The sequence below is a fragment of the Eptatretus burgeri genome, chromosome 14 (genome assembly GCF_056783735.1).
Source record: "Eptatretus burgeri isolate ZD-2024b chromosome 14, Ebu_testis_v1, whole genome shotgun sequence".
In the NCBI taxonomy this organism is placed as follows: domain Eukaryota; kingdom Metazoa; phylum Chordata; class Myxini; order Myxiniformes; family Myxinidae; genus Eptatretus; species Eptatretus burgeri.
The window spans coordinates 74,564,286-74,589,285 of NC_140974.1; the positions used below are offsets into that span (position 1 = coordinate 74,564,286).

The window sequence follows — 25,000 nt, forward strand, 5'->3', positions numbered from 1 at the left end:
CTTGTGAGCCATCGTGAGCCTTGTGAGCCAAGTACCCTCAAGACCACCATCCTTGATGTTGCCGGTAGCTTTCTTGGATCTCACCTTATGGCGAGAATTTTGTCTCTCAAGGGACACTGGATACCATTGACCAGAGTCGCAGGGCCAGGCTGAATGGCAGAGCCAGCTGTTCAGGGAGCTGAGGCGTAAAACTGTACGTGCACTAAGGGTGGACAAGGAGGCTTATGTGCGAGGAATCTGTGAGGGGGTAGAGCATCACCTGTGGTCAAGTGATTCTCATCCTGCTTACAGGGGAATTCGCGCATAGCGTTCGTCCAAGCCCGTCCCTCGGAGTACTGCATTTAGAGCAGAGGGTGGGAGGCTCTTGACAGAGGAGTCTGAAGTGAAGGCCCGCTGGGCCGGTTACTTTGAGCGGCTGTAACAGCCTGATCCACCAGCTGTAGAGTTGGATGTCAGGGGTGTTACTGTCCCAATTGCTGACCCTCCAATCAACTGCGGTCCACCTTCATGTGTGGAAACACAGGCTGCGGTAAACCACTTGAAATGGGGTAAAGCTCCTGGGATCTGTGACATCCATACTGAAGTTTTCAAGGCTGGTGGAAATGCTGTACTCGTGTTGTTGCATGCAGTTCTGTGCTCTGCTTGGAACACAGGCATCATCCTAACTGACTGGAAGAGGGGCCTTGTTGTCCCCCTTTGGAAAGGGAAGGGTGATCGCCAAGACTGCAACAACTACCGAGTGGTGACGCTGCTCTCAGTGCCGGGCAAGATCTTTGCTCGGATAATTCTTGATAGGGTTCGCCACCATCTGCTTGAGCACCAGCGTCCAGAGCAGTCAGTCTTTACACCAAAGAGGTCCTTTCCTTTACACCAAAGGCATTTATTAGGTTTAAAATAACAGGACTGGAGTTAGATTTATATCATCATCGAAGTAAACAGAGTCAAGTTAAGAAAATAACTCGGCAAGCCAAAAGAGAGTATGAGAAGGACATGGCTAAGAATATTAAACATAATAACAAGGCTTTCTTTAAGTATATCAGGGGAAAAGACCAGGTGAGGACTAGTGTGGGTCCATTGTGCAATAGCACCAGGAGAGTGGTTAGTGATGAAAGTGAGATGGCAGGCTTATTAAACAGGTATTTTGCTTCAACTTTTGCACAAGAACAGTCAGGAGAATTGCCAATAGCTGAGAGTATCTATCATGTTGGTGAGGAAGGGCTTTTTACAGAAGATCCAGGTTGGAGTGGAGGAAGTAAAGGAACAGCTCGGAAATCTAAGAGAAGATAAGGCTCCGGGTCTAGATAATATACACCCGAGAGTATTGATGGAGGTGGCTGAGCAGGTAAGCGAGATGCTGACGGATATTTTCAATATCTCACTGGAGTCAGGACAGGTACCGGAGGATTGAAGAGTTGCAAATGTAACACCATTATTTGAGAAAGGATCCAGAGAAGAATTGGGAAACTATAGACCTGTTAATTTGACTTCAGTTGTGGGGAAGGTGTTGGAGATATTAATTAAGGACCAGATGAGGAACCATTTAAATAAATACAAACTAATTAAAGGTCGTCAGCATGGGTTTAGCAAAGGTCGTTCCTGTTTAACAAATCTTTTGGAGTTCTCTGAAGCAGTGTCTGATTGGGTGGAAGTGGAAAGGCAGTGGACATAGTATATCTAGACTTTAAGAAGGCATTTGATAAGGTACCACATCGGAGGATTTTGCAAAAGTGAGGGCTTGTGGAGTGGCTGGTCAGGAAGCTAATTGGATTGTAAACTGGCTTAGTGATAGGAAGCAAAGAGTGGCTGTGAGTGGGAGGATGTCTTGCTGGGATGATGTAAGTTGTGGGGTACCTCGGAGATCAGTACTCGGACCATTACTCTTCATTCGTGGTGATGAGATTCAGGAAAGTGTTGATACTTGTATAGATTGGGTAAAAGATTGGCAGATGCTGTTTAACCTGAGCAAGTGTAAGGTGTTGGGGATGGGAAAGAACAATGAAAATAGAGATTACATGATGTAAGGGGTAATTTTGGAGCGTGTCACACAGGAGAAGGATCTGGGGGTGGTAATGGATACGGGAGGTAAACAGGCAGCACAGTGCCAGGCAGTTACAGGTGGAGCAAATAGGGTTTTAGGTTGTATTCGGAGGGGGATCATTTATAAATCAAGAGGTGGTGTGAACATTGTACAGGAATTTAGTGAGGGCCACATCTCGAATATTGTGTGCAGTTTTGTTCACCACAGTTCCGGAAGGACATAGATGCCGTGGAGAAGGTTCAGCATAGGGCTACAAGATAGATTCCAGGCCGAGCTTGACTGAGCTCTGAGGAGCGGGTGAAGGAGACAGGGATTTATACACCAGAAAGAAGGTGGTTACGAGGAGATGTGACAGTGATCTTTAAGATAACCAAAGGTAGAGATGAAATAAGTGAAGATGAATTATTCAACAGAGTAGACAGTGATAGAACCAGGGGCCATAGCCTGAGAGAAAAGAAGAGGAGGGTGAAGACAGGAGTAAGGGAGGGGACTTTTACTCAGAGAGTAGTTAATGCATGGAATGGTCTCCCTGGAAAGGTAGTGGCAGCAGAAACAGGAGATTAGTTTAAATTATAATTAGATGGGTACCTGGAAGTTATAGAGATAGAGGGGTAGGAGGATGTTAATGAGACTTTTTGGTAGTTTGACCATTGATGGGTGATTGTGTAGAGTGCTGTTGGTGGGGGTTTCGTCAAGGGGTGTTGTGTGGTTGATGTTGTGTGTTTTTAACCAAACCCATTCCCCCTCCCCTGAGGGGAAGAAAAGGAAAAAAATAAAATAAAATACAAAATCCACAAAAAAAAAACAAAAAAAAAGAGAATTATTTCATTAATTAAAAACTTTTTTTTGCATTTTCTTCCTTGGATCTTGTGTAGATGGGTTGGTGTGGTGTTCACGCAGGCATGATGGGCTGAATGGCCTCCACCTGTGATGGATTTCCTTGTTGTGTATATCTGTATATATATATATATATATATATATATATATATATATATATATATATATATATATATATATATATATATATATATATATATATATTGTTACGGGCCGGGTGTCAGCTGCAAACCGACTGCTCTGAACGGAGCCGCAAGTCGAGTCGGCCCGACCGATCGCCCGGAATATAGAACGCCGCCCGGATAAGTCCGAGCGACGGGTCCTTGTACAAGAACCGAAATACGCCAATGGGCAGATCACGTGGGGTTGGGTCAATTGCCAATCTTCAATGTACCTAAATACCCACGTGATCCAACTACCGGGGTATTCCACCCTCCACGGAACTCGTACGGAACAAACCGCCGAGGCGAGCCTGTCCTGTACGCGATTCCAAGCGGCTTAATCGCCGAGAACCGTCGGTCCAAATGTCCCCCTTTTACGGCAAACCAAAGGCTTTGTAACTACCAACACATGGAATGCTCAGTCAATGAAAGAATCGACGCGACGAGCTGAAAACATTTAACAATTGGTGTATTTATTAATAATAATGGGGAACTAGGGAAGCACGTAAGAGCAGAACTATACCGACTTTACGAAATGCGATGCAAACATTTACAGCACACGAAGCACTTAGCAATTTCCTACTTATTAGACAGGCCCACGGACACACGTACGCACATACACACACCCAAGAAATTGTGGCTGAGGCCTTTAATAACGAGCTCCAGCTCGGAGGACAGGTGAGCTGAAACCCAGAGCCTATCTCGAACCTCTCCCTCGTGTGGTCTTCAAGTTGTTCGGACCCGGGCTCCAGCGAGAGCGAGCTGGATCCAATTGCGGTGAGCCGCGATCCCTCCCGAGCTTCCGCGAATCCTCCCGCGCTTCTCCACACGTGCTGGTTGACGAGGTGCCGATCCTTCCCGTCGATGCGCCGATCCTTCCCGTCGATGCGCCGCTTCCCCCAAGGAACCACCTCCAAGAAGAGGTCAATGAGTCGCACCAAGCCGGGAACCAAATGGAGAACAAAGAGCTCCACGGACCAAAAAGAAGAAGAAGCCACCATTCGCAGCTCGAGCTGAGCAACTGGCTCGACTTTCTTCCAAAACAAAGCAGCTCTCCAAGAAGTCTACCGAGCCAAGTAGAAGCTGAAGGCCCACTGAACCACCAAAGCAAAAAGCCTCCTCCCGAGCCAGGCCGCAGCCGAAGCTCACTGAGCCAGCCGAAGCAAAAAGCTTCCGAAGGCCTCAACCCTAACCCAGCCAAACAGGACCCGAAGGTCTGCTGAACGACTACTCTCTGCCGAAGCAAAAAGCTTACTCATCAAGAACAAAGAAAGGATCTCGTCCTTATCCTTCTCCGCCCCCCCCCTCCCCCGTGCCCGGCGTGACTCATGCCCTCGTGTTCCATCCCCCGCTCAACCACGGGTGGGAGGGAGTTGTTCACATCATGAATCATGGGACGGCAGGGTTCTTCCTCTTCGCAGAAGAGGGGGTGGGACGTCTCCATTGTTTCGATCCGCAGCGCATCTAATCGATTTCTGAACATTTAAACAATGGAAGGTGAGCTATCTAGGGAACAAGCACTTATCGACATCGCTGACTAAGGGAACCTGTATGTTGTGTGCAATCGAATTCAAAATTCGTAACAATATATTGTTACGGTTCTAGGAATCATATGCATTCAAACATCCAGCTGACCCAAAGTTAGTTATGCCGTTAAGTATATGTGTAGACAGAACCCCTCCTTGTGTTTAGTGGGAAATCAAAGGGGTGCATTGCGATGTTTTTTTTAGTTGGGGTAATAAATCTTTATTTCCCCTGTTATTTGAACCACAGTACCTTTTTCTCGCTTTCCGAGGCGAAATCTTTGTGAGGTACCTTTTTTTTTGACGAGTGCAGTCACGCGTGGAGGGGGCGGGCTCCCAGCATGGCCAAAACCCTGCCCAGAAGGGGCGGACCCATGGAGGCACTGTCCAATCAGGGCGGACAGTGATGTCAGTTTTGACCAAGGGCCCGCCCCGCTGAGGGAGGTCGATCAACAACGAAGGGACCCTCTGAGACGTGCGTTCGTTGGAGTTCAGTCAAAAGGCTCAGTTCAGTTCAGCATTCGCTGGGGCGTTCGTTGGAGTTTTGCTGGAGTCTTGAGTTCGGTGTACGAGAAGGATTGACAAACTGAGAGTTCTTTCACGATTCTGTGGGTGGTGGTGCATGGTCGTTCTTCGTTGGTGGAGCGATCCGTCTGGTCGATTCCGATAACGACTGAAGACACCCGTCCTCGACCGGGTCTCTCGTTGGGTCCTGTCCACGACCCTGATCCCCGCCCTGGGACTCCGCTCTGCTCCGCTAGAGTTCCTCCATGGACACGAGCCCCACCCGTGTGACTGCGGGCCGAGCTGCATGACCATTGGCAGGTGCTGCACCACGGAGCACCCCCTCCTTCCAACGTTCATGTACCCAGCCAAGCTGCGACCCCAGCTCGTCTCTCTCCATGGCTGCGAGGTTCCTTGAAATTCAGCTGGGTTTTATTTTTGTCTGTGTGTGTGTGTGGCGCCGTCTGCTGAGTCCAACTGCATAAGTGTTTTCGATCATTGTAAATCTCCCGTATATCCGCGATAATCTTGCTCTGTGTCCTTCTTGCTATGAATAAAACAATTGTAGAAATGTTCCCAGTTCGTTTCCGTCCTTTCTCATTGGTCCAGCATGGTTCGGATCTGAGTTTTCACCGGGTCTTTGTCCCCGTTAATCTGCACATCCCAGCCGGCACGGCTTTGGCAGTTCCGCTCAACTGCACCCAAACCAGAGTTGGTAGTCAGTAGTTGGAACTCTACCGCAGTAGGTAGAGTGACCCGGTTCGAGCAAGACATGCCGAGGGCGTGGTTCCCCAGTCGACGACACCGCGTGGTTAATTAGGTAAATTGGTTCACGACAAAAAAAACCCTACGCTACGTGGTGGAGGTATTGGCATCCACGGTTGGGTAAGCGACCCGTTGCCTCATGGAGTTAGCCGGAGCGACAGCCTACAATTCAGGGGAGTCTGGTGGGAGACGACGTAACCTCCCCCACCTCGTGGTCCTTCTCGCCACTGGGTCCCCGGCCCGCAACAATATATATGTTTGAGGTGATGCTTTGGTGTGGACTGTTGTCCAATGGGGATCAGCGGAGTGCGAGTCACACTCATGTTTCCAAATTTTGATATATATATATATATATATATATATATATATATATATATATATATATATATATATATATATATATATATATATATATATATATATATATATACATTGTGGTGGACCCTGGGTTGGGGGCAAGAAGACCATGAGGGGGTGGGAAGCTCCCTTGGGTTCCCACCAGACTCTCCGGAATCGCAGGCCGTTACACACGGATAACTCCGTAACACGTCGAGTCGCTAATCGACTGTGAAGGCCAATAACTCAACCATGTGACATGGGGTTCTCCGTCTAATGAATACCGGTTAGCTAATGGTCACATGACTTAATTACTGGGGGACACGCCCTCGGTACGCCTTGTTCAAACCGGATCAGATGCAGCCGATCGTAAGTGCCAAAGGACGTACTGGTAAGAAAAACAGATCGTTGGGGGATAACGTCCCGGCTTGGCTAGGATACAGACCATGCTGGACCAATGAAGGAAAATACGAGCACGAGCTGGGAACATTTCTATACAAAGCATTTATTTACAATTCGCGAGGAATGGCACCATCCTCGCATACTTCTCTACCACTCCTGACTTCCTCATACAATACCACAACTCCTCTCTTGGCACCCTATCATAAGCTTTCTCTAAATCCACAAATACACAATGTAACTCCTTCTGGCCTTCCCTATACTTCTCCATCAACATTCTCAAAGCAAACATCGCATCAATGGTGCTCTTTCCTGGCATAAACCTATATTGCTGCTCACAAATCCTCACCTCTCCTCTCAACCTATCTTCCACTACTCTTTCCCACAACTTCATGATGTGGCTTAACAACTTTATCCCTCTGTAATTACCACAGCTCTGCACATCACGCTTGTTCTTGAAAATCGCTACCAGTACACTTAATCTCCACTCCTCCGGCATCCTCTCACTTTCCATGACTTTATTTAACAATCTGGTTAACAACCCCACTGCCATCTCTCCGAAGCACTTCCATGCCTCCACTGGTATATAATCTGGGCCAACCGCCTTTCCACTTTTCATCCTCTTCATAGCAGTCCTCACTTCATCCTTACTGATCCACCCCACTTCCTGATTCACTATCTCCACTTCTTCCAACCTTCTCTCTCTCTCATTTTCTTCATTCATCAGCTCCTCAAAGTACTCCATCCACCTTCTCAACACACTCTCCTCACTTGTCAGCACATTCCCATTTGCGTCCTTCATCACCCTAACCTGCGCACATCCTTCCCAGCTCGGTCCCTCTGTCTGGCCAATCGGTACAAATCCTTTTCCCCTTCTTTTGTATCCAACTTCTCATACAGCTCACCATGTGCCTTTTCCTTGGCCTTTGCCACCTCTCTCTTTGCCTTGCGCCGCCACTCCTTGTACTCCTGCCTACTTTCTTCATCTCTCTGGCTATCCCACTTCTTTTTCGCCAACCACTTCTTCCTTATACTTTCCTGTACTTCCTCGTTGCACCACCAAGTCTCCTTATCTTCCTTCCTCTATCCAGATGTCACACCAAGTACCTTCCCAGCTATCTCCCTCACCACTTCTGCTGTAGTTGCCCAATCATCCCACCCCTCTTTCCCACCATCCAACACCTGTCTCACCTCCTCCTTAAATTCCACACAACAGTCTTCCTCATTCAGCTTCCACCATCTGGTCCTTGGTTCAGCCCTCACTCTCTTCCTCAACCTCACCTCCAAAATCATCCTACAGACCACCAATCGATGCTGTTGAGCTACACTCTCCCCTGCCACCACCTTACAGTCTCTAATCTCTTTCAGGTTGCATCTCCTGCTTAAGATGTAATCCACCTGTGTGCACTTTCCTCCACTCTTGTATGTCACCCTGTGTTCCTCCTTCTTCTTGAAATACATATTTATCACTGCCATTTCCATTCTTTTTGCAAAAATCTACCACCATTTGCCCTTCCACATTCCTCTCGTTGAGACCGTACCGACCCATCACCTCCTCATCCTCTTTATTCCCTTCCCCAACATGTCATTGAAATCTGCTCCAATCACCACTCTTTCATCCTTGGATACACTCTCCACCACTTCATCTAACTCACTCCAGAAATCTTCTTTATACTCCATCTCACACCCCATATGCGGGGCATATGCACTGATGACATTCATCATCACCCCTTCAATTTCCAACTTCACACTCATCACTCGGTCAGACACTCTCCTCACCTCCAAATACCCTCTTGACATAATCCTCCTTCAGGATTACCTCGACACCATTTCTCCTCCCATCGACACCATGGTAGAACAGGTTTGAAACCACCTCCAATGCTCCGAGCCTTACTCCCCATCCACTTGGTCTCTTGTACACACAGTATGTCCACCTTTCTTCTCTCCATCATATCAGCCAACTCTCGCCCTTTGCTAGTCATCGTCCCAACATTCAGAGTTCCAACTCTCACCTCCACACTTCTATCCTTCCCCCTCTCCCACTGCCTCTGGACCCACCTTCCCCGTCTCCTTCGCCCAGCAGTAGCACAATTTCCACTGGTACCCTGCTGACCAACGGTGCCGGTGGCAGTCGTTGGTAACCCGGGCCTCGACCGATCCGGTGTGGAAATCCGTTTTATTGTCCGCATAATGATTTGGCATAGGTTTTTACGCCGGATGCCCTTCCTGACGCAACCCTCGTCGCCTCATACAACACACCTATTCTACAGTATGTGCATGGTACACCTATTCTAACCGGGGCATACACCGGGCCCACTCACTGGTACTCATTTCGCCGACCTTGGAAGGATGACAGGCTGAGTCAACCCCCTGGTGTATATTAATTCAGTGGCCCAACGGCGCTTGAACTCAGGACCTTTTGGGTCCCAAGCCGCTGCCCTAACCACTGCACCAACACCAGGTAGACATGCAGCATAGTGTAAGAGGAAAAATATGAGGTGCAGGTCAGTTTGGTTCGCTCTTGGGTTTTGCTCTGAAAAAAAAACAGTTGGTTTGGCTTGCTCGCGTTGATTGCTCTTATGCGTCCATAGTAGACGAGAGATAGATGGTAGAATGATATATATATATATATATATATATATATATATATATATATATATATATATATATATATATATATATATATATATATATATATATATATATATATATATATATATATATATATATGATTGAGCCTCCCATGCTCCTTGAGCCAAAGTAGCTGCATAAAGCAACCCAAGAAGTCTTACGCAAGGTAAGTGCTAAATGCTGTTTCCAACTCTTCCCAGAGTTCCTCAACAACTATAAAGACGTTCACACACAGTACACATACGACAATCCCAATGTTATACACTCCCCTCAGCTACCGGACCGGTTTCATCACTTATTGGCGAATCATCAGCGATAGCGTAGACAGCAATGCATACCAATGAGGCTCTCAAGCTTGTACCACGTGCAAAGTGTCTTCATAGCGGAATGGTGGAACAAGCCACACAACTTGGTTGCAACATCCCTGGTAGAAGATGTATTTTTGTGTACAGTACTGTACAGTATGTACATACAGCTCGGTTACAATGTGCCTGGTGGAAGATATTGTTACGGATCTGGGGTTCAAGGCTAGCCACGAGGAGAAGCACTCGGGTCCCTCCTTAACGTCCAGTCCTGAGGCCGCTGGGCACAGATAACTCCGCCCTTCGGTGGGTTGCTAAGCAACCATGAATGCAAATTGGTACAGCCAACCCTGGCAGGGTTGGCTGTTTGCAATGGTGATGCCCTTTCCTGTTTGCAATGGTGATGGACAGGTTGACGTACGAGATCAGACTGGAGTCTCGATGGACTATGATTTTTGCGGATGACATCATGATCTGTAGGGAGAGTAGGGAGCAGGCTGAAGCGAGCCTCGAGAGGTGGAGGTACGCACTGGAGAGAAGGGGAATGATAGTCAGTAGGAGTAAGACGGAGTACATGTGTGTAAATGAGAGGGAGGGTGGTGGTATGGTGCGGTTGCAAGGAGTTGAGGTGGGGAAGGTGGATTGGTTTAAATACTTGGGATCAACTGTCCAAAGTAACGGAGAGTGTGGGAGAGAAGTGAAAAAGAGAGTGCAGGCAGGATGGAGTGGGTGGAGAAGAGTTGCAGGAGTGATTTGTGACAGAAGGGTAGCTGCAAGAGTGAAGGGAAAACTATATAAGACGGTAGTGAGACCAGCTATGTTGTATGGTTTGGAGGAGGTGGCGCTAACAAATAGACAGGAAGCGGAGCTGGAGGTGGCAGAGTTAAAGATGCTGCGATTCTCGTTGGGAGTGACGAGGATGGACAGGATAAGAAATGAGTATATTAGAGGGACAGCGCAGGTAGGACGGTTTGGAGACAAAGTGAGAGAGGCGAGATTGAGATGGTTTGGACATGTGCACAGGAGGGAAGCGGAGTATATCGGGAGAAGGATGTTGAAGATGGAGCCGCCAGGCAGGAGGAGAAGAGGAAGGCCAAAGAAGAGGTTTATGGATGCGGTGAGGGCGGACATGCGGGTGGTTGGAGTGTCAATGGAATATGTGGAGGATAGAGCGAAATGGAGACGGTTGATCTGCTGTGGCGACCCCGTACGGGAGCAAGCCGAAAGAGGAAGAAGAACCCTGGCAGGGTTTCTCCACTCCACATGATACCTTACCTGCAGACGGCCTTACCAAGGGGTATCATGTGCCCTCAATGTGTACTTGTGTGGAACTTACTGTCGAAGAAAATTCCTTCAGGTTCAGAGTTTGAAACCTTTATTCATGTGTATGGGAGGTAAACAGAGAATACAAGTACAGAATGCAGTTGATGAATCCCTCAAACTCAATGCCTGGCAGAATATCCCTTATATACTCTTAAGCAAGTAATGGGACAATGGGACGGTTGAGAAAAACATGATGAGAAACTATCCATGATCTATCCTTCAGAGGGGGGGGGGGGGGGAGGGATGATTTCACAAGTTTCATACAATAGGAAAACAGTAAAAACATCTTTCTAATTCCAAGGGGAGAAGTCGCTGTATGATGCACATACTGTAGCTGTTTGTGTGCAGATAACAACAGTCAGGGAACGATTTCTCCTCTGCTTTCCCAAGCTTGGTTATTGTGACAGAGAACAATAAAAAAATATATATATAACTCAGTATAAAATAAACCAGAATATGAAAGAGTCATTCAATATCATGATATAAAGCTATTCAATGTAAGGCAAACCTAGATATTGTTACGAATTTTGGAATTCGATTGCACAGGAATGTGATTGCCATTTGATACAGGTTCCTATAGTCAGCTATGTCGATAAGTGCTTGTTCCCAAGATAGCTCACCTTCCATTGTTTAAATGTTCAGAAATCGATTAGATGCGCTGCGGATCGATTTTGTAGTTGGGGAACGAACAATGGAGACATTCCTCCCCTTCTTCTGCGAAGAGGAAGAACCACCCTGCCGTCCCGTGACTCATGATGTCAACAACTCCCTCCCACCCGTGGCTGAGCGGGGGATGGAGCACGAGGGCATGAGTCATGAGTCACGCCGGGAGTGGGGGAAGGGCGGGAGAAGGATAAGAGGAGATCTTTTCTTTTGTTCGTGGGCGGAGTTAGAGAAGGGAGTTGAGGGGAGTCGTTCAGCAGATCGTCGGGTCCTGCTTGGCTTGCGTTAGGGTTGAGGCCTTTGGAAGCTTTTTGCTTCGGCTGGCTCAGTGAGCTTCGGCTTTGGCCTGGCTCGGGAGGAGGCTTTTTGGAGGCTTTTTGCTTTGGTGGTTCAGTGAGCTTCGGCTTCTATTTGGCTCGGGAGAGCTTTTTGCTTCGGGCTGCTTTGTTTTGGAAGGAAGTTGAGCCGGTTGCTCGGATCGAGCTGCGAATGGTGGTTCTTCTTCTTCTTCTTCTTCTTCTTCTTCTTCTTCTTCTTCTTCTTCTTCTTCTTCTTCTTCTTCTTCTTCTTCTTCTTCTTCTTCTTCTTCTTCTTCTTCTTCTTCTTCTTCTTCTTCTTCTTCTTCTTCTTCTTCTTCTTCTTCTTCTTCTTCTTCTTCTTCTTCTTCTTCTTCTTCTTCTTCTTCTTCTTCTTCTTCTTCTTCTTCTTCTTCTTCTTCTTCTTCTTCTTCTTCTTCTTCTTCTTCTTCTTCTTCTTCTTCTTCTTCTTCTTCTTCTTCTTCTTCTTCTTCTTCTTCTTCTTCTTCTTCTTCTTCTTCTTCTTCTTCTTCTTCTTCTTCTTCTTCTTCTTCTTCTTCTTCTTCTTCTTCTTCTTCTTCTTCTTCTTCTTCTTCTTCTTCTTCTTCTTCTTCTTCTTCTTCTTCTTCTTCTTCTTCTTCTTCTTCTTCTTCTTCTTCTTCTTCTTCTTCTTCTTCTTCTTCTTCTTCTTCTTCTTCTTCTTCTTCTTCTTCTTCTTCTTCTTCTTCTTCTTCTTCTTCTTCTTCTTCTTCTTCTTCTTCTTCTTCTTCTTCTTCTTCTTCTTCTTCTTCTTCTTCTTCTTCTTCTTCTTCTTCTTCTTCTTCTTCTTCTTCTTCTTCTTCTTCTTCTTCTTCTTCTTCTTCTTCTTCTTCTTCTTCTTCTTCTTCTTCTTCTTCTTCTTCTTCTTCTTCTTCTTCTTCTTCTTCTTCTTCTTCTTCTTCTTCTTCTTCTTCTTCTTCTTCTTCTTCTTCTTCTTCTTCTTCTTCTTCTTCTTCTTCTTCTTCTTCTTCTTCTTCTTCTTCTTCTTCTTCTTCTTCTTCTTCTTCTTCTTCTTCTTCTTCTTCTTCTTCTTCTTCTTCTTCTTCTTCTTCTTCTTCTTCTTCTTCTTCTTCTTCTTCTTCTTCTTCTTCTTCTTCTTCTTCTTCTTCTTCTTCTTCTTCTTCTTCTTCTTCTTCTTCTTCTTCTTCTTCTTCTTCTTCTTCTTCTTCTTCTTCTTCTTCTTCTTCTTCTTCTTCTTCTTCTTCTTCTTCTTCTTCTTCTTCTTCTTCTTCTTCTTCTTCTTCTTCTTCTTCTTCTTCTTCTTCTTCTTCTTCTTCTTCTTCTTCTTCTTCTTCTTCTTCTTCTTCTTCTTCTTCTTCTTCTTCTTCTTCTTCTTCTTCTTCTTCTTCTTCTTCTTCTTCTTCTTCTTCTTCTTCTTCTTCTTCTTCTTCTTCTTCTTCTTCTTCTTCTTCTTCTTCTTCTTCTTCTTCTTCTTCTTCTTCTTCTTCTTCTTCTTCTTCTTCTTCTTCTTCTTCTTCTTCTTCTTCTTCTTCTTCTTCTTCTTCTTCTTCTTCTTCTTCTTCTTCTTCTTCTTCTTCTTCTTCTTCTTCTTCTTCTTCTTCTTCTTCTTCTTCTTCTTCTTCTTCTTCTTCTTCTTCTTCTTCTTCTTCTTCTTCTTCTTCTTCTTCTTCTTCTTCTTCTTCTTCTTCTTCTTCTTCTTCTTCTTCTTCTTCTTCTTCTTCTTCTTCTTCTTCTTCTTCTTCTTGGATCCTCGGGGAAGCGACGCATCGGCGCCTCGTCTCACCAGCACGTGTTGAGAAGCGCGGGAGCTCGGGCGGGATCGCGGCTCACCGCGATTGGATCCAGCTCGCTCTCGCTGGAGCCCGGGTCCGAACAACTTGAAGACCACACGAGGTGGAGAGGTTCGAGATAGGTTCTGGGTTACAGCTCACCTGTCCTCCGAGCTGGAGCCCGTTATTAAAGGCCTCTGCCACCATTTCTTGGGTGTGTGTGTGCGTACGTGTGTCCGTGGGCCTGTTGAATAAGTAGGAAATTAAGTGCTTTGTGTGCTGTAAATGTTTGCATTGCATTTCGTATAGACGGTCGTAGTTCTTTTGTCGTGCTTTTGTTGCTTGCATAATTGCATACGTGTTTTGCCTTGTTTAATTGCATACGTGCTTTATTATAATAAATGTCCTTGTGTGAATGTAAATCTGTTCGTTGCGTCTATTCCCTCATTGAACTGCCCCATCTTGCACTCGGAATATAGTTGGTTTTTAAATAGCCGGTAAAGTGATCGGGTCCAACGGGACTGCGCGATAATACCCCGCTCAGTTATCCCAAAAGGAAGCGAGCTGCTTAAGCGGCTCCTTTCCAAGCGGTCCCGTTGAGGTACAATCTCTCGGTAACCTACCCGCGCGAATAATTAGGTAAATCGAAGATTTTGCGATCGGACCCTGTAGCGTGCGGGTGGAGTGCGGATAAGGTTGTGGTGCGGTTAAAAACACACCCGTGGCTGGTTTCCGGCATTGATCCGGAAAGCCGCGACTGGATTGTCCGTTCGGTGGGCGAAGCGACCGCTATTGGTTAGACGCGTCGTTCGCACGCCGGTGGGCGGAAATCTACAACAATATAAAGTTATTCATCATGTAGATATATTAGAGTGGGAGCCCAGAAGGTTTATTTATGTAAAAAGCGCCACAACTTTTATGGGGCACTCCCCCAACATCATAAAAATGAATTGCTGCCGGTTCTGGGCCGTGGCTTTGTACCCCAAATCACTGGATTATTGACCCCATTACTGAAAATCCTATCTTCGTCAATATCTGCATAATAGTACATGGTATCGTCACAAATATAGTGTCTATACTCATGCTTTCATGGTCAATGATTCCAATTGTAAAAGTTTCATTGTTGAATAGTGCATAGTTGATCATGTAGTAGTATATATGAAGAATGATGCGAAATGAAAAAAGCAAATGATGCATGTTTATTTGATATTAAACAGGCATTTTAATAATACCAAGTCGATGAACAATGGGGTTGAGAATCCCCCAACCAACACTACCATATACGACACAAGAGAGGCATTTATACAGTCATTTTCTTTCCTCAGAAGAAAATGCCACTATTCTAACAATTTTGTTCTGCTGTGTTTTACATATCTTCATCATTCTCATCACTGTCATAATTCCATACATTCTCCGACTCATCATCTGTGGACGCAGCTCCCATACTGTCTCCATCAACAGTTGATGCGCGTGTGAGGGACTCTGGGAGTGAACTTCCTGGGTACCAATCTGGTTACAAGCAGTTTTGAGTCTACTTCCATCCATAGTCTGTGGGACTCATCTCACCAGTGGGATCAGTCTGATCAGCCCTCTTCCACATTCTTGCCACATACTGCACTCTTTTGATTTGACTGTCAAGTGTCTTGGTGCATGGTGGAAGAGAAGCGCAGTTTATCTGCTTTATTCTGACCAGCGGTTCCTTCCGAGTACTACTACTCATGCACACAAAAGCTTTGCATATTGGTTCATTGATGTTGGATGTTTGGAATCCATACAGCGAGCAAAGGAGGTGACACCTGGAATGTCCACTTCCTCTGTCGTGAGAGATCGCAATGCCATGACATGATCTGGTTCTGCCTCCAGCAGCTGGAAGGGCCTCGCCTTTTCTTTTCTGAAGAAGCATGATGTGAAGTCACAACCCATCAGGGCATGAAAGCCTATTAGTGCTTCAGTGATCCCGGGTTGTTTCTCCTCAAGAATTGCAGCTAGTTTTGAGACATCAATTTATATCCGGTGGTTGCCAGATCCATAGTCTAGAATGATACTGTTGCGGATTCGCGCCCGCCGGCGTGCGGACGGCCACGTAACTCGAATCGCGGCACGTCGCCCACCGGACGGACAATCCAGTCGTGACCCTCTCGGACTAACGCCGGGAACCAGTCACGGGTGGACCTTTCAGTCTCACCGCGATCGAGCCAATCAGCCCCCGCGTGGGATAGGGTTGCTCGCCAAATTCGACCTACCTAAGTACCCACACGGAGGGTAGACCGGGCGATCGCACCTCGCCGCAGGTCGACTTCGGACACGGGCCACTTAAGCGACCCGTTCCGTACTATCGGGATAACCGAGCGGTGTTATCGTCGGCCTCGACGGTTCGATTAATTATCGGGCGTATTCAGCCCACTACCAACCCTTTACGTGAAGCAAGATGAGGATTCAATGAAAGAAATGACGAAGCGAAGCGGGAAACAGTTCAACACAAAGCACATTTATTCGCGATGAACGGAAAGCGCACATATACAATTCCACCAAAAGCACATAGAAAAGAAGAGAAACACAATGCAATTCCACCAAAAGCACATAGAAGGAAAAGAAACACAATGCAGAGCTAATACCGACTACGCGAGCACACGGCAACACTTATACAATTTTACTTCACAGACGGCGCCGACAACACACACACTCAAAGCAAAGAAAAAGAACACCCTCAAGGATGAGGCGGGCCTGAGGCCGAGACCGGGTCGGGCCTACCCGTCTGGTGATGAGACGCGGAGCGGCGATGGTGCCTCAACTCCGCGGGCCTCGCGGACAGTGTCTGGTAGGGGGTGGGAAAGGGGCCCCCTTGGTCGCACTATCTCAGCGCGGGGGGAAACAGGAGGGGGTTGCTGATGCTCGGGGGAAAGGAGGATTTCTACTCTGCCTCGAGTCCCGCGACGAGCGTCTCCACCTCGACCAGGTCGCGCCGTCGGCCTCCCTGGTGTGCAGCTCCCGGCACGACGCGAGCACCCCCTCGTCTGCCCTCGCCGCCTCTCCACAGCTCCGTCCCCTTCGCTCCGACTCCAACGCACACGACGACGACCAACTCCTTCTTGCTTCTTCTTCCCAACTCCACCGACTGCGAAGTCTTAACTCTCTTTGACTGACGAACGCGGTCGCTTATATAAGCCCCGTGGCTTCGCTCTCTCATCTTTGACCCCCTGCCTTCGACCTTTCACCTCGCTCCCCATTGGCCCGAGAAAAAGTGGGCGTGAATGCTTTTTGATCCATAAATTTGCATATAGCGATCGCCCTCCAACGCCCTGGAGGCGGGGCCAAATCGCCCCTCGCTCACCGATTGGACGGAACAAAAGTGGGCGTGTGTCGTTTTTGATCCGTTTTTGGAGCTGAAAATCCGTGGTTTTGTACACGCTGTTCGGCGCGCGCCCTGCACGAGTCCAACACCGGTACCCACAAGCGGCGCAAGAACGGTGGCGATGCGACGGTTGCGAGGTGTGACGTGAAGCGGCGCCGCGGTGGGTGGTTGATGTTGTGGTTGGTGGTGGTAACAATGGCGGTTGGTCCAAAATAAAGATAGTAAAAGAAAAACGGCTATCCTGAAGAGTCGCAGCACGCATGAATAACATTTATTCCCACTAGACAACGGGTTTGGGCCTAACTACACATATACTTACGGAGATATCTCACCTAAGGGACCTGAATGGTGGTTTGCGAATTTGGTAACCACAACACTACCCTCTCCCCTTTTTACAGACTCGTCCCGAGTCGTCAAATTTTCGTGTGCTATCATGTGTAGTTTTCCCCTAGTACATTTTACCTACGGATCCCTGAGTGCGACATTCATGGTATTCGTGTCCCCAAAATAAATAACCTGAGGGCTGCGTAACTATCTAAACAAACTCACTCACACGGACGACTTAAATAAAATTGCTGGCGCTAAGACATACATGCCGGGGGCGCACTCATATGTACAGTACATCTTAACCTTAGCTTACAAATTTTACACTAAACCATGGCCCAGGATCACTGAACTCTGCAAAAGAAAAGCAGTTAGCAGGGAGCCAGGCTGCTCGCATGCAGTCTCTGGCTCAAAACAATGCAGGTGACAGGGAACGTGGCTGGCTGCTCACACGCAGTCCAAGGCCTTCCCTTTTGAACTGAACGCAGTGAACCACAACGGTGCATGGGCTGCACAACGCAGTCTCTGTGCCAGCTTAAGTGGCACACGCAATGAGCACACGAATGGATGGATGAACACAAACACGGTGCACGGGCCGCCAGTGCAGGCCCGTGTTGTAGCTGCCAACAGGGCAGTTCTTGCAGCTTGCAAACTGTTGCTTTTGCGATCCTGGCGCACATGGCAATGAACCGGGGGGGGGGGGGGGAAAGCAAAAATTGAACGGGGCTGGTGAACATGGGCAGTGGGCATGGCATGGCAAAGGCAGCAGGCAAACACAGCCCGCAGAAGAAGGCCGCTGCAGGCAAACACAGCCGGCAGATGAACTGGCCGGCACAGGCCTTGAAGCAAACAGCCAGCCGGCAGATGAAGTGGGCCGGCACAGGCCTTGCAGCAAAACACGGCCAGCCGATGGCACAGGCCTTGCAGCAAAACAACAGCTGCCGATGAAGTTGGCCGGCCTCTGCCTTGAAGCAAAACACGGCCAGCCGATGAAGTTGGCCAGCCTTTGCCGTTCAGTGGAGGTTGGTGGAGGGAGTGCGGTGGTGCTGGCCACTTGGAAGGCGGGCTCGGACCTATCGGCTAGATAGAAAAACGGCTATCCTGAAGAGTCGCAGCACGCATGAATAACATTTATTCCCACTAGACAACGGGTTTGGGCCTAACTACACATATACTTACCGAGATATCTCACCTAAGGGACCTGAATGGTGGTTTGCGAATTTGGTAACCACAACAATACTAATCCTTTCCGTCCTTCCAGTTATTAAGTCACTATGCTATGTCTTACCTGTTCCTAAGTCACTGCACAGATTAAGGCCAGCAGGGGTTTCGTGTTCACAATCAGAGCATATGTCTGCGATCTTAGTCTCAAGCCGCTTCACTTCATCATAACTGATACAATGGCTAAGGTGGTTCAGGATGGTCAGCAATGATTTTGATCCGGTCAATGTTCCCAGCCCTAACCCAAGTGATTGATGCTTCCAAGGATGAACTGCTCCTCTGGTACATTTGAACACAGCATCTGATGCACTGGCCACTGCTTTTCTCTCAGTTGCATCCCTGGCATGTGCCAATCGTGGTTGCATTCCATCGATGAGGGTACGGAAGAACAGGAGCGTCAGATGGGGGATGTTGGGGGTGTTCTCCTTAAAAGTGTGAACCGAAGTGGGTGACGGGACATTTGATGAGGACATTATAAGAATCTCTGTATAAGTTTTGTCTAAGTCTTGTCTATAAGAAGTCTTGTCAATGAGGAGAGGAAGACAACATTTCCAGATTCATTTGCGTGTTTGTCTATGAGGATGTCTTTAAATCGATCCTTCACCTTAGACATGAGACCTTCTATAGAGGACTTGTTAATGTCATCCTGGGTTTCCTCCAAGAGCAAGAAACTCTTCTTTGTACAAGTTTAAAAGAACGGTCACCAACATGGGTTTCTTCTTCTTGATGAGTTCATTGTCAATTAAGAGTGACAATGTTTGGAAAGCTTCACCATGCTTCTTCTGATTGGATGTTTGTTCTTCCTCATCCTCATCCTGCCTTACATAATCTCACCGACAAGGGTTGTGGTACTTTGCCTCCTTCATCATCAGATCTTCTCCAAGGATCCTGGAATCGCACTTTCTTTGCAGCATGGACAATTGACCGGCACCCTTCTGTTAGACATTGTCTCAGGGGTTCAATTTTCTGTGACTTCCTCTTCATTTCACAAAAAAGGCATTCCTGTCCAAGAACTTCTCTCTTGTTGGTAGAAGGATGATCACTACTCGAACGAGTCACCTTGCAGGGTGGTCCAGACAGTTGTTTGTCAACTGCTAATTGTCTTTTAACAGCACAGAAACGATTGAGACATTTTGAGTGATAATATTTGCTTTCTGGTCGCTCAGTCTTCCTCATCTCTTCCGACGTGCTGAAGAACTGATCATTTTGAAGTGTCATTCGGCGTCTTGCAGCATTCTTTGCTGTTTCCCAGAGCGCATACCTCCTCAAAGCTGAATGGTTTATATTTTGTGTCCCACTGATGGGCTGGATCTGCATCTGGACCTTAACCAAAATCTAATTGGCTTGTTCTGGTCACCTAACCAACTCATCCACCTAGTTTTGAGATATCATGCTATACATTGTTTTTGGCACCATCTCCGAACTGGGAAGAATTGCTTTAAAATTCTATTATCAATACCTGGATCCAGATCTTCACCAAAATCAAATTAATTAGTCCTTGTCACACACCCAACCTGTCCACCAGATTTCATCCAAATCCATCCACAACGTTTTGAAATATCTTTCTCACAGACAAACAAACAAACAAACCAGAACGGCACTCGGTAGAGCACCTACCTCCACCAGTCTGAACAGTTTGTTTTGTATCCTACTGATAGGCCAGGTCCGTATCTGGATCTTCACCAAAATTGAATCGATTCATCCTTGTCACACATCCAACCTTCCCATCAAGCTCCATCTGAATCTGTCCATCACTTTTTCGGATGTTCTACTCACAGAAAGACAGACAGATTGGGTTGAAAACGATCTCTGTCCACCTGAAGTGGCGGAGGTAAAAGTTATCCTTTTATTTGTGACATTACACCCGTGTCAAATTGTCCCTTCACTACAATCATCTTGATTTGATGTTCCCCTTCCCTTTCTTCTGTTTTTTTCTTCTTCTTCTCCAAACCAACTAACTTCCTCCTCCTACCCTCCAATTCACAAGTGCTATATAAATGTTTTTCTTCCCAGCACATTGTCCATTTTGTCACATTTATTTGATGTTTGATAAGATACAGTAAAAAGTGTTTAGAGGATAAGAAGAAAACGTGAATATAAAAAACAACTAATCTTGTATGATACGTGTAAAAGATTGTTCTCGATCCTTTCAACAGTCCATTGTTACAATATATTCTCTCCAATATGTATAATTTTTATTATACAGACCAGGAACTGGTTGTGACTTATGACAGGTAGTCTTGTTCAGTATTTGCATAGTGACCTTGGACATGACGGATTACTCGTGAGTACCCGAGGTGAGTACGTGGTAAACCTGTGCTTGCAGGCTCAACCCTTGCGTGCACTGCAGTTTCTGCAGCAACAGGCCACACCGCTAGCGGCTAATGCTGGATCTGGATCGGGAGTTGGTGAGGCACGGCGTGTTCTGGTGCAGATGGCTGCATGTCAATATGCCTTGGGGGAACATACGGTATTATAATCATCATTTCACTTTGTGTGGTGCATTGGAGAATTGAGACTCTTGCACAGAATTATAAAGTTGGCTTCTTAGGTTTTTTTTTAAAATCAGTAATGTGTCATGCTACTTTTCCTAATATTGCATCCGAGTTGAATTTGACCAATCCTTCATCGCTTGGTAAGATTGATTTTTCTCCATCCAACTTTGTGACCATCTATTGCTTTCCCTCTGCCCTCCTATAGGTGGCATGCGAGCACATCTTAGAGCTTGTAAGCTTACTGTCGCTTGCAGGAACAGATTCTTTGAAGCCTCGAGAGGAAGCCGTGAAAGTGCAGTCTAAGTCCCGGAAAGGTCAGCTTCTCCACAGCTGTATGTACGAACATCACCACTGCCACCACTAGAACAGCTTAGTTGGTGGTGTGCTCACCTCTGAGCAGTCTGGTCCTAATTTTGATTACCAATGGGGTGAAGTAGCTGATGAAAACTCTTTTTTTGTGTTTTTTTTTGGCATTGCGAAAAGGATCATACAGTTTTCATGTAAATGACATGAAGGTGGTGGCACATTTGCTAGTATTTGCTTTTAGCCTGTATAAAAAGCAAGCCTTTTGGTTATGAACCCCAATCAAATTTCCCTGCAAGTCTATGATCTCCATGCTGTGGGGCTTATCTGCATCAGTGGCTTGGCCATGCCAAACCATCCGGCTCAAACAGGGAAGTTGATGATGTAGCCACAAGGCTCAAAAATTCCCCTCACTAATTTACCAAATGCAAATGAAATGTGCCTTGTCGCCACCGAATAAATTAAGAACCAGACTAGTGATTTAAAAGGAAAAATATGACCACTGCACCTGTGGCTTATCTGGGCCCTGGCTTAATGTTGTATGTAACCCAAATTTGGTAGCATTCTGACTGGTATGTCTCGAAGAATATTTTGGAAGGAATTTGCGTGACCAGCATTTTGACACACTTCCAGTCACGTGATCAGCACAGCCTCCACAATATAACATGTAGACCATGTCCTAATGTTGTAACCCAAATTTATTCTGTGTCGGTGCTTCGTTTTCCCCAGTGGTTCATAACCGTCATAGTTATATACTGTAATACCACTAGTATAAAAGCCTGTCAAAAATGACCAGTTGGAGTTATTTTTTTATTTGTAATATTCAAGGAGACCGGGAGATATGATGTTTCATAGCAAGAAAAAGCATTATTTTAAAAGGCTTCATACACAAATGTGACCCTATTTTCTTTATCTTCTGGGACGATTCGTTTCAACGGTGCAGCCTCGTGAGCGTTCCAAATTCTGAAGCTTCGGCTTAGCATCAGGTGTGCTCGCATCTTACTTATTTATTAGACATCCCACGGATGTAAATGAGCACACGTTTTACTCTGCGCCCGTTACACATCACGTGCAGTGAATTTCACCTCCCTATGCCTTGTATTTATTGTGATTTTAAAGCCTTTGAGCTCGATTTGCTAGTCACTGTCTACAATTCCAACAGAAGAGATGTAATTAATATTTTTTTATGGAAAATGGTTTTCGAGTTTTTTTTTTTTTTTAATCCTCAAAAGTAGACTGTAGTGAACACACAGTCGTGTTAAAAGATTGGCCTTAAAACCCCTACTCAAATCGTCCTATGAAGGGTGACAGACATATACACAATGTGATTTATACAGGTAGATGTTCTTAGACTATTTTGAACAACCTTCCTACATACTTTGGGCAGTTATTAGCTATTGCCTCACCATAAATTTTACATGAATCGAAGGCAGGATTTTGGACAGGAGAGGTAAAGGTGTGAGAAAAAGAATTGTGAAGAGGTCTTTTCAGAGATTTAGTGGATTTGAAGCAACGCCGGTATGCCGTCCACATGTGACAGTGCTATGGCAGCTCTCAGAAGATGACAAAAGTTTGTCTTTTGCTTTTTATTATTTTCTAAGATTTTAATAAATTACTTGTTATAACTTCCTTTCTCCTTTCCCTTTCTTTATCTGCTAGGCCAAAAGCTCATGCTCTTACCCTGCACTGATGGTGCTTTGCTTCATTATGGACTGCACCTGTTGTTGGCTTGTCTCAAGGTGAGTGTGGAATAACCAGGAAAGGGAAAGTGTTCCATGAAACTGGCATGCTGGAAGATTTGATGGTTATTGTCCAGTTGGAGACGTAGAAGGTTAATAGATGGGTGAAGGGCATTGTGTTGAGAATGCATGGTAATTTTGTGGAATATTCATGTTTGATGTTTTGTGATTATGTAAAAATGGTGAAAAGCATAAGTAGGAAGATGCAAGGAGGAATAAATTGTGTAGGTGAATGGAAAGCTGTTTTTTTCCATGTGCATTTGCTATGCACTTGGTGGTGTTTTAATTTTTGTTCTTCACAGGTGCGAGCGTTTGCTGATGGTCGATCAGACTTGGCACTGGGTCATGTGATTGTACTGCTACAGTACGATTGGCCAAGGGGTGATGCGCTCTTCCTTCGCGCTGTACAGCACATCTGCCAACAGGGCAGCTTCCAATACGAAAACTTCTTCAATTATGTAACCAGTATCCACACTGAGAATGTTGGGATGGAGGGATGGTGGTTACGATTCGATCTGTAATGATCACAGTGGAACATTGAATTTGGTGGAAGTGTACATGAAGAATAAGATGGTATACTGTATATTGGTTATCTTAATGGTTGCCAAGCATGCATTTGTTCACTTGAACATACTTCAGATATCGACATGTTGGAGGAGTTTGCCTTTCTGCGCATGCCTGAAGGTGGCCGCGTCAACCTTGAGTTACTGCCAAACCAAGGACTACTTGTCAAGTATAACTCTCAACACCTCTTCATCTCTGTCTGTCTGTCTGTCTGTCTGTCCCTCCTGTGGTTTTCCACACTTATTTTTCCCTAACTTTTTTTTAACATATTCAACTGAAACTTGGAACATGGCTTCATTATGATAAGTTACAGAACAAGTTCGAATTTCAGGGAGTTTCGTCAATTTTTCACATTTATGCCCTTTGTCAGGTCAGGTCAGGTATGGGAGCATGCGCCAGAGCAGCACGTCACTGCGTCCACTTTCCGCCGGTACTCCAGGGGCCTCTGTCTGGCCATCCCCATCTCCTTGAGATGCCGATCAACCTGCTGCAAACACGAGGCACGTGGTCGGCCCATTGGCCTCCTCCACTCACGAGGCTCCCTTGCTGAGAGAATCTGATGAGCAGGATCAGCATCAGGAAAACGAGCCACATGCCCATACAGCCACAGCTGACGCTCACGGACTATGCAGGTAAAAATCTCATTTGAGTCTCTCTCAGCAACCGCTCATTGGACACAAAGTCTGACCAGCGACAGCCAAGGATTCTCCGAAGAGACCTTATACCAAAGGAATAAAGCTTCCGTCTCAGATCCTTGGTCAGAGTCCAAGTCTCCCATCCACAGAGCAAGACTGGAAGTGGAAGCACCAAGGACCTGAAGACTCAGACTTTCGTCCTCCCACACAGGTACCGGCAGCACCACACACCATTATCCAGTGAATCCATGACTCCCCAGGCTCGACCCAGAAGTCTGTTGACCTCTGACTCACAGCCAGCAGAGACACGAATATCACTGCCAAGGTAAGTAAATCTCTCCTCGACCTGAACATCCTCACCACAAACAGACACAGACAGGACAGCAGCATCCAAGATGTCATTGAAAGCTTGGATCTTAGTTTTGACCCAATCAACCCGTAATCCCAGCAACTCCGACTTCTCATTCAGCACCTCGAGGGCCCCCAAAAGGATATCTAAAGTCTCCGCAAAGATGACTGCATCATCTGCGAAATCAAGGTCAGAGATCTTGACATTCCCAAACGATGCACCGCAGCTTGATCTCTCCGACATCCTCCCTAGAATCCAGTCCATACAAGTGCTGAAAAGTGTGGGGGCCAGTACACACCCCTGACGAACTCCAGTAACAACTGGAAATAAGTCAGAGATGGAACCACCACATCTCACAGCACTCTCAGTACCAGAGTAGAGTTCAGACATCAGATCGATCAGTTTTGGTGAAACCCCATGAAGGCCAAGAATCCTCCAGAGGACATCCCGATTCACTGAATCGAATGCTTT

General features: G+C 46.3%; 1 protein-coding gene across 7 annotated transcripts in view; it reads left to right on the forward strand.

Annotated features, from left to right (window-relative positions):
* The window catches only part of INTS10 (integrator complex subunit 10), a 114,617-nt gene that overhangs the window by 85,584 nt on the left and 4,033 nt on the right, over positions 1-25,000 (forward strand). For 4 of the 7 annotated variants that reach the window (XM_085855641.1, XM_085855646.1, XM_085855647.1 and 1 more), the window contains 6 exons: positions 20,771-20,914; positions 21,145-21,271; positions 22,902-22,981; positions 23,284-23,446; positions 23,621-23,714; positions 23,916-25,000. The exon at positions 23,916-25,000 is cut by the window's right edge. In XM_085855641.1, coding sequence (XP_085711767.1) covers positions 20,771-20,914; positions 21,145-21,271; positions 22,902-22,981; positions 23,284-23,446; positions 23,621-23,714; positions 23,916-24,105 — 798 coding nt within the window. In that variant the 3' untranslated portion in view covers positions 24,106-25,000. The remainder of the gene's footprint in view (positions 1-20,770; positions 20,915-21,144; positions 21,272-22,901; positions 22,982-23,283; positions 23,447-23,620; positions 23,715-23,915) is intronic. The other 3 variants (XM_085855642.1, XM_085855643.1, XM_085855644.1) reach the window with 3 other exon arrangements.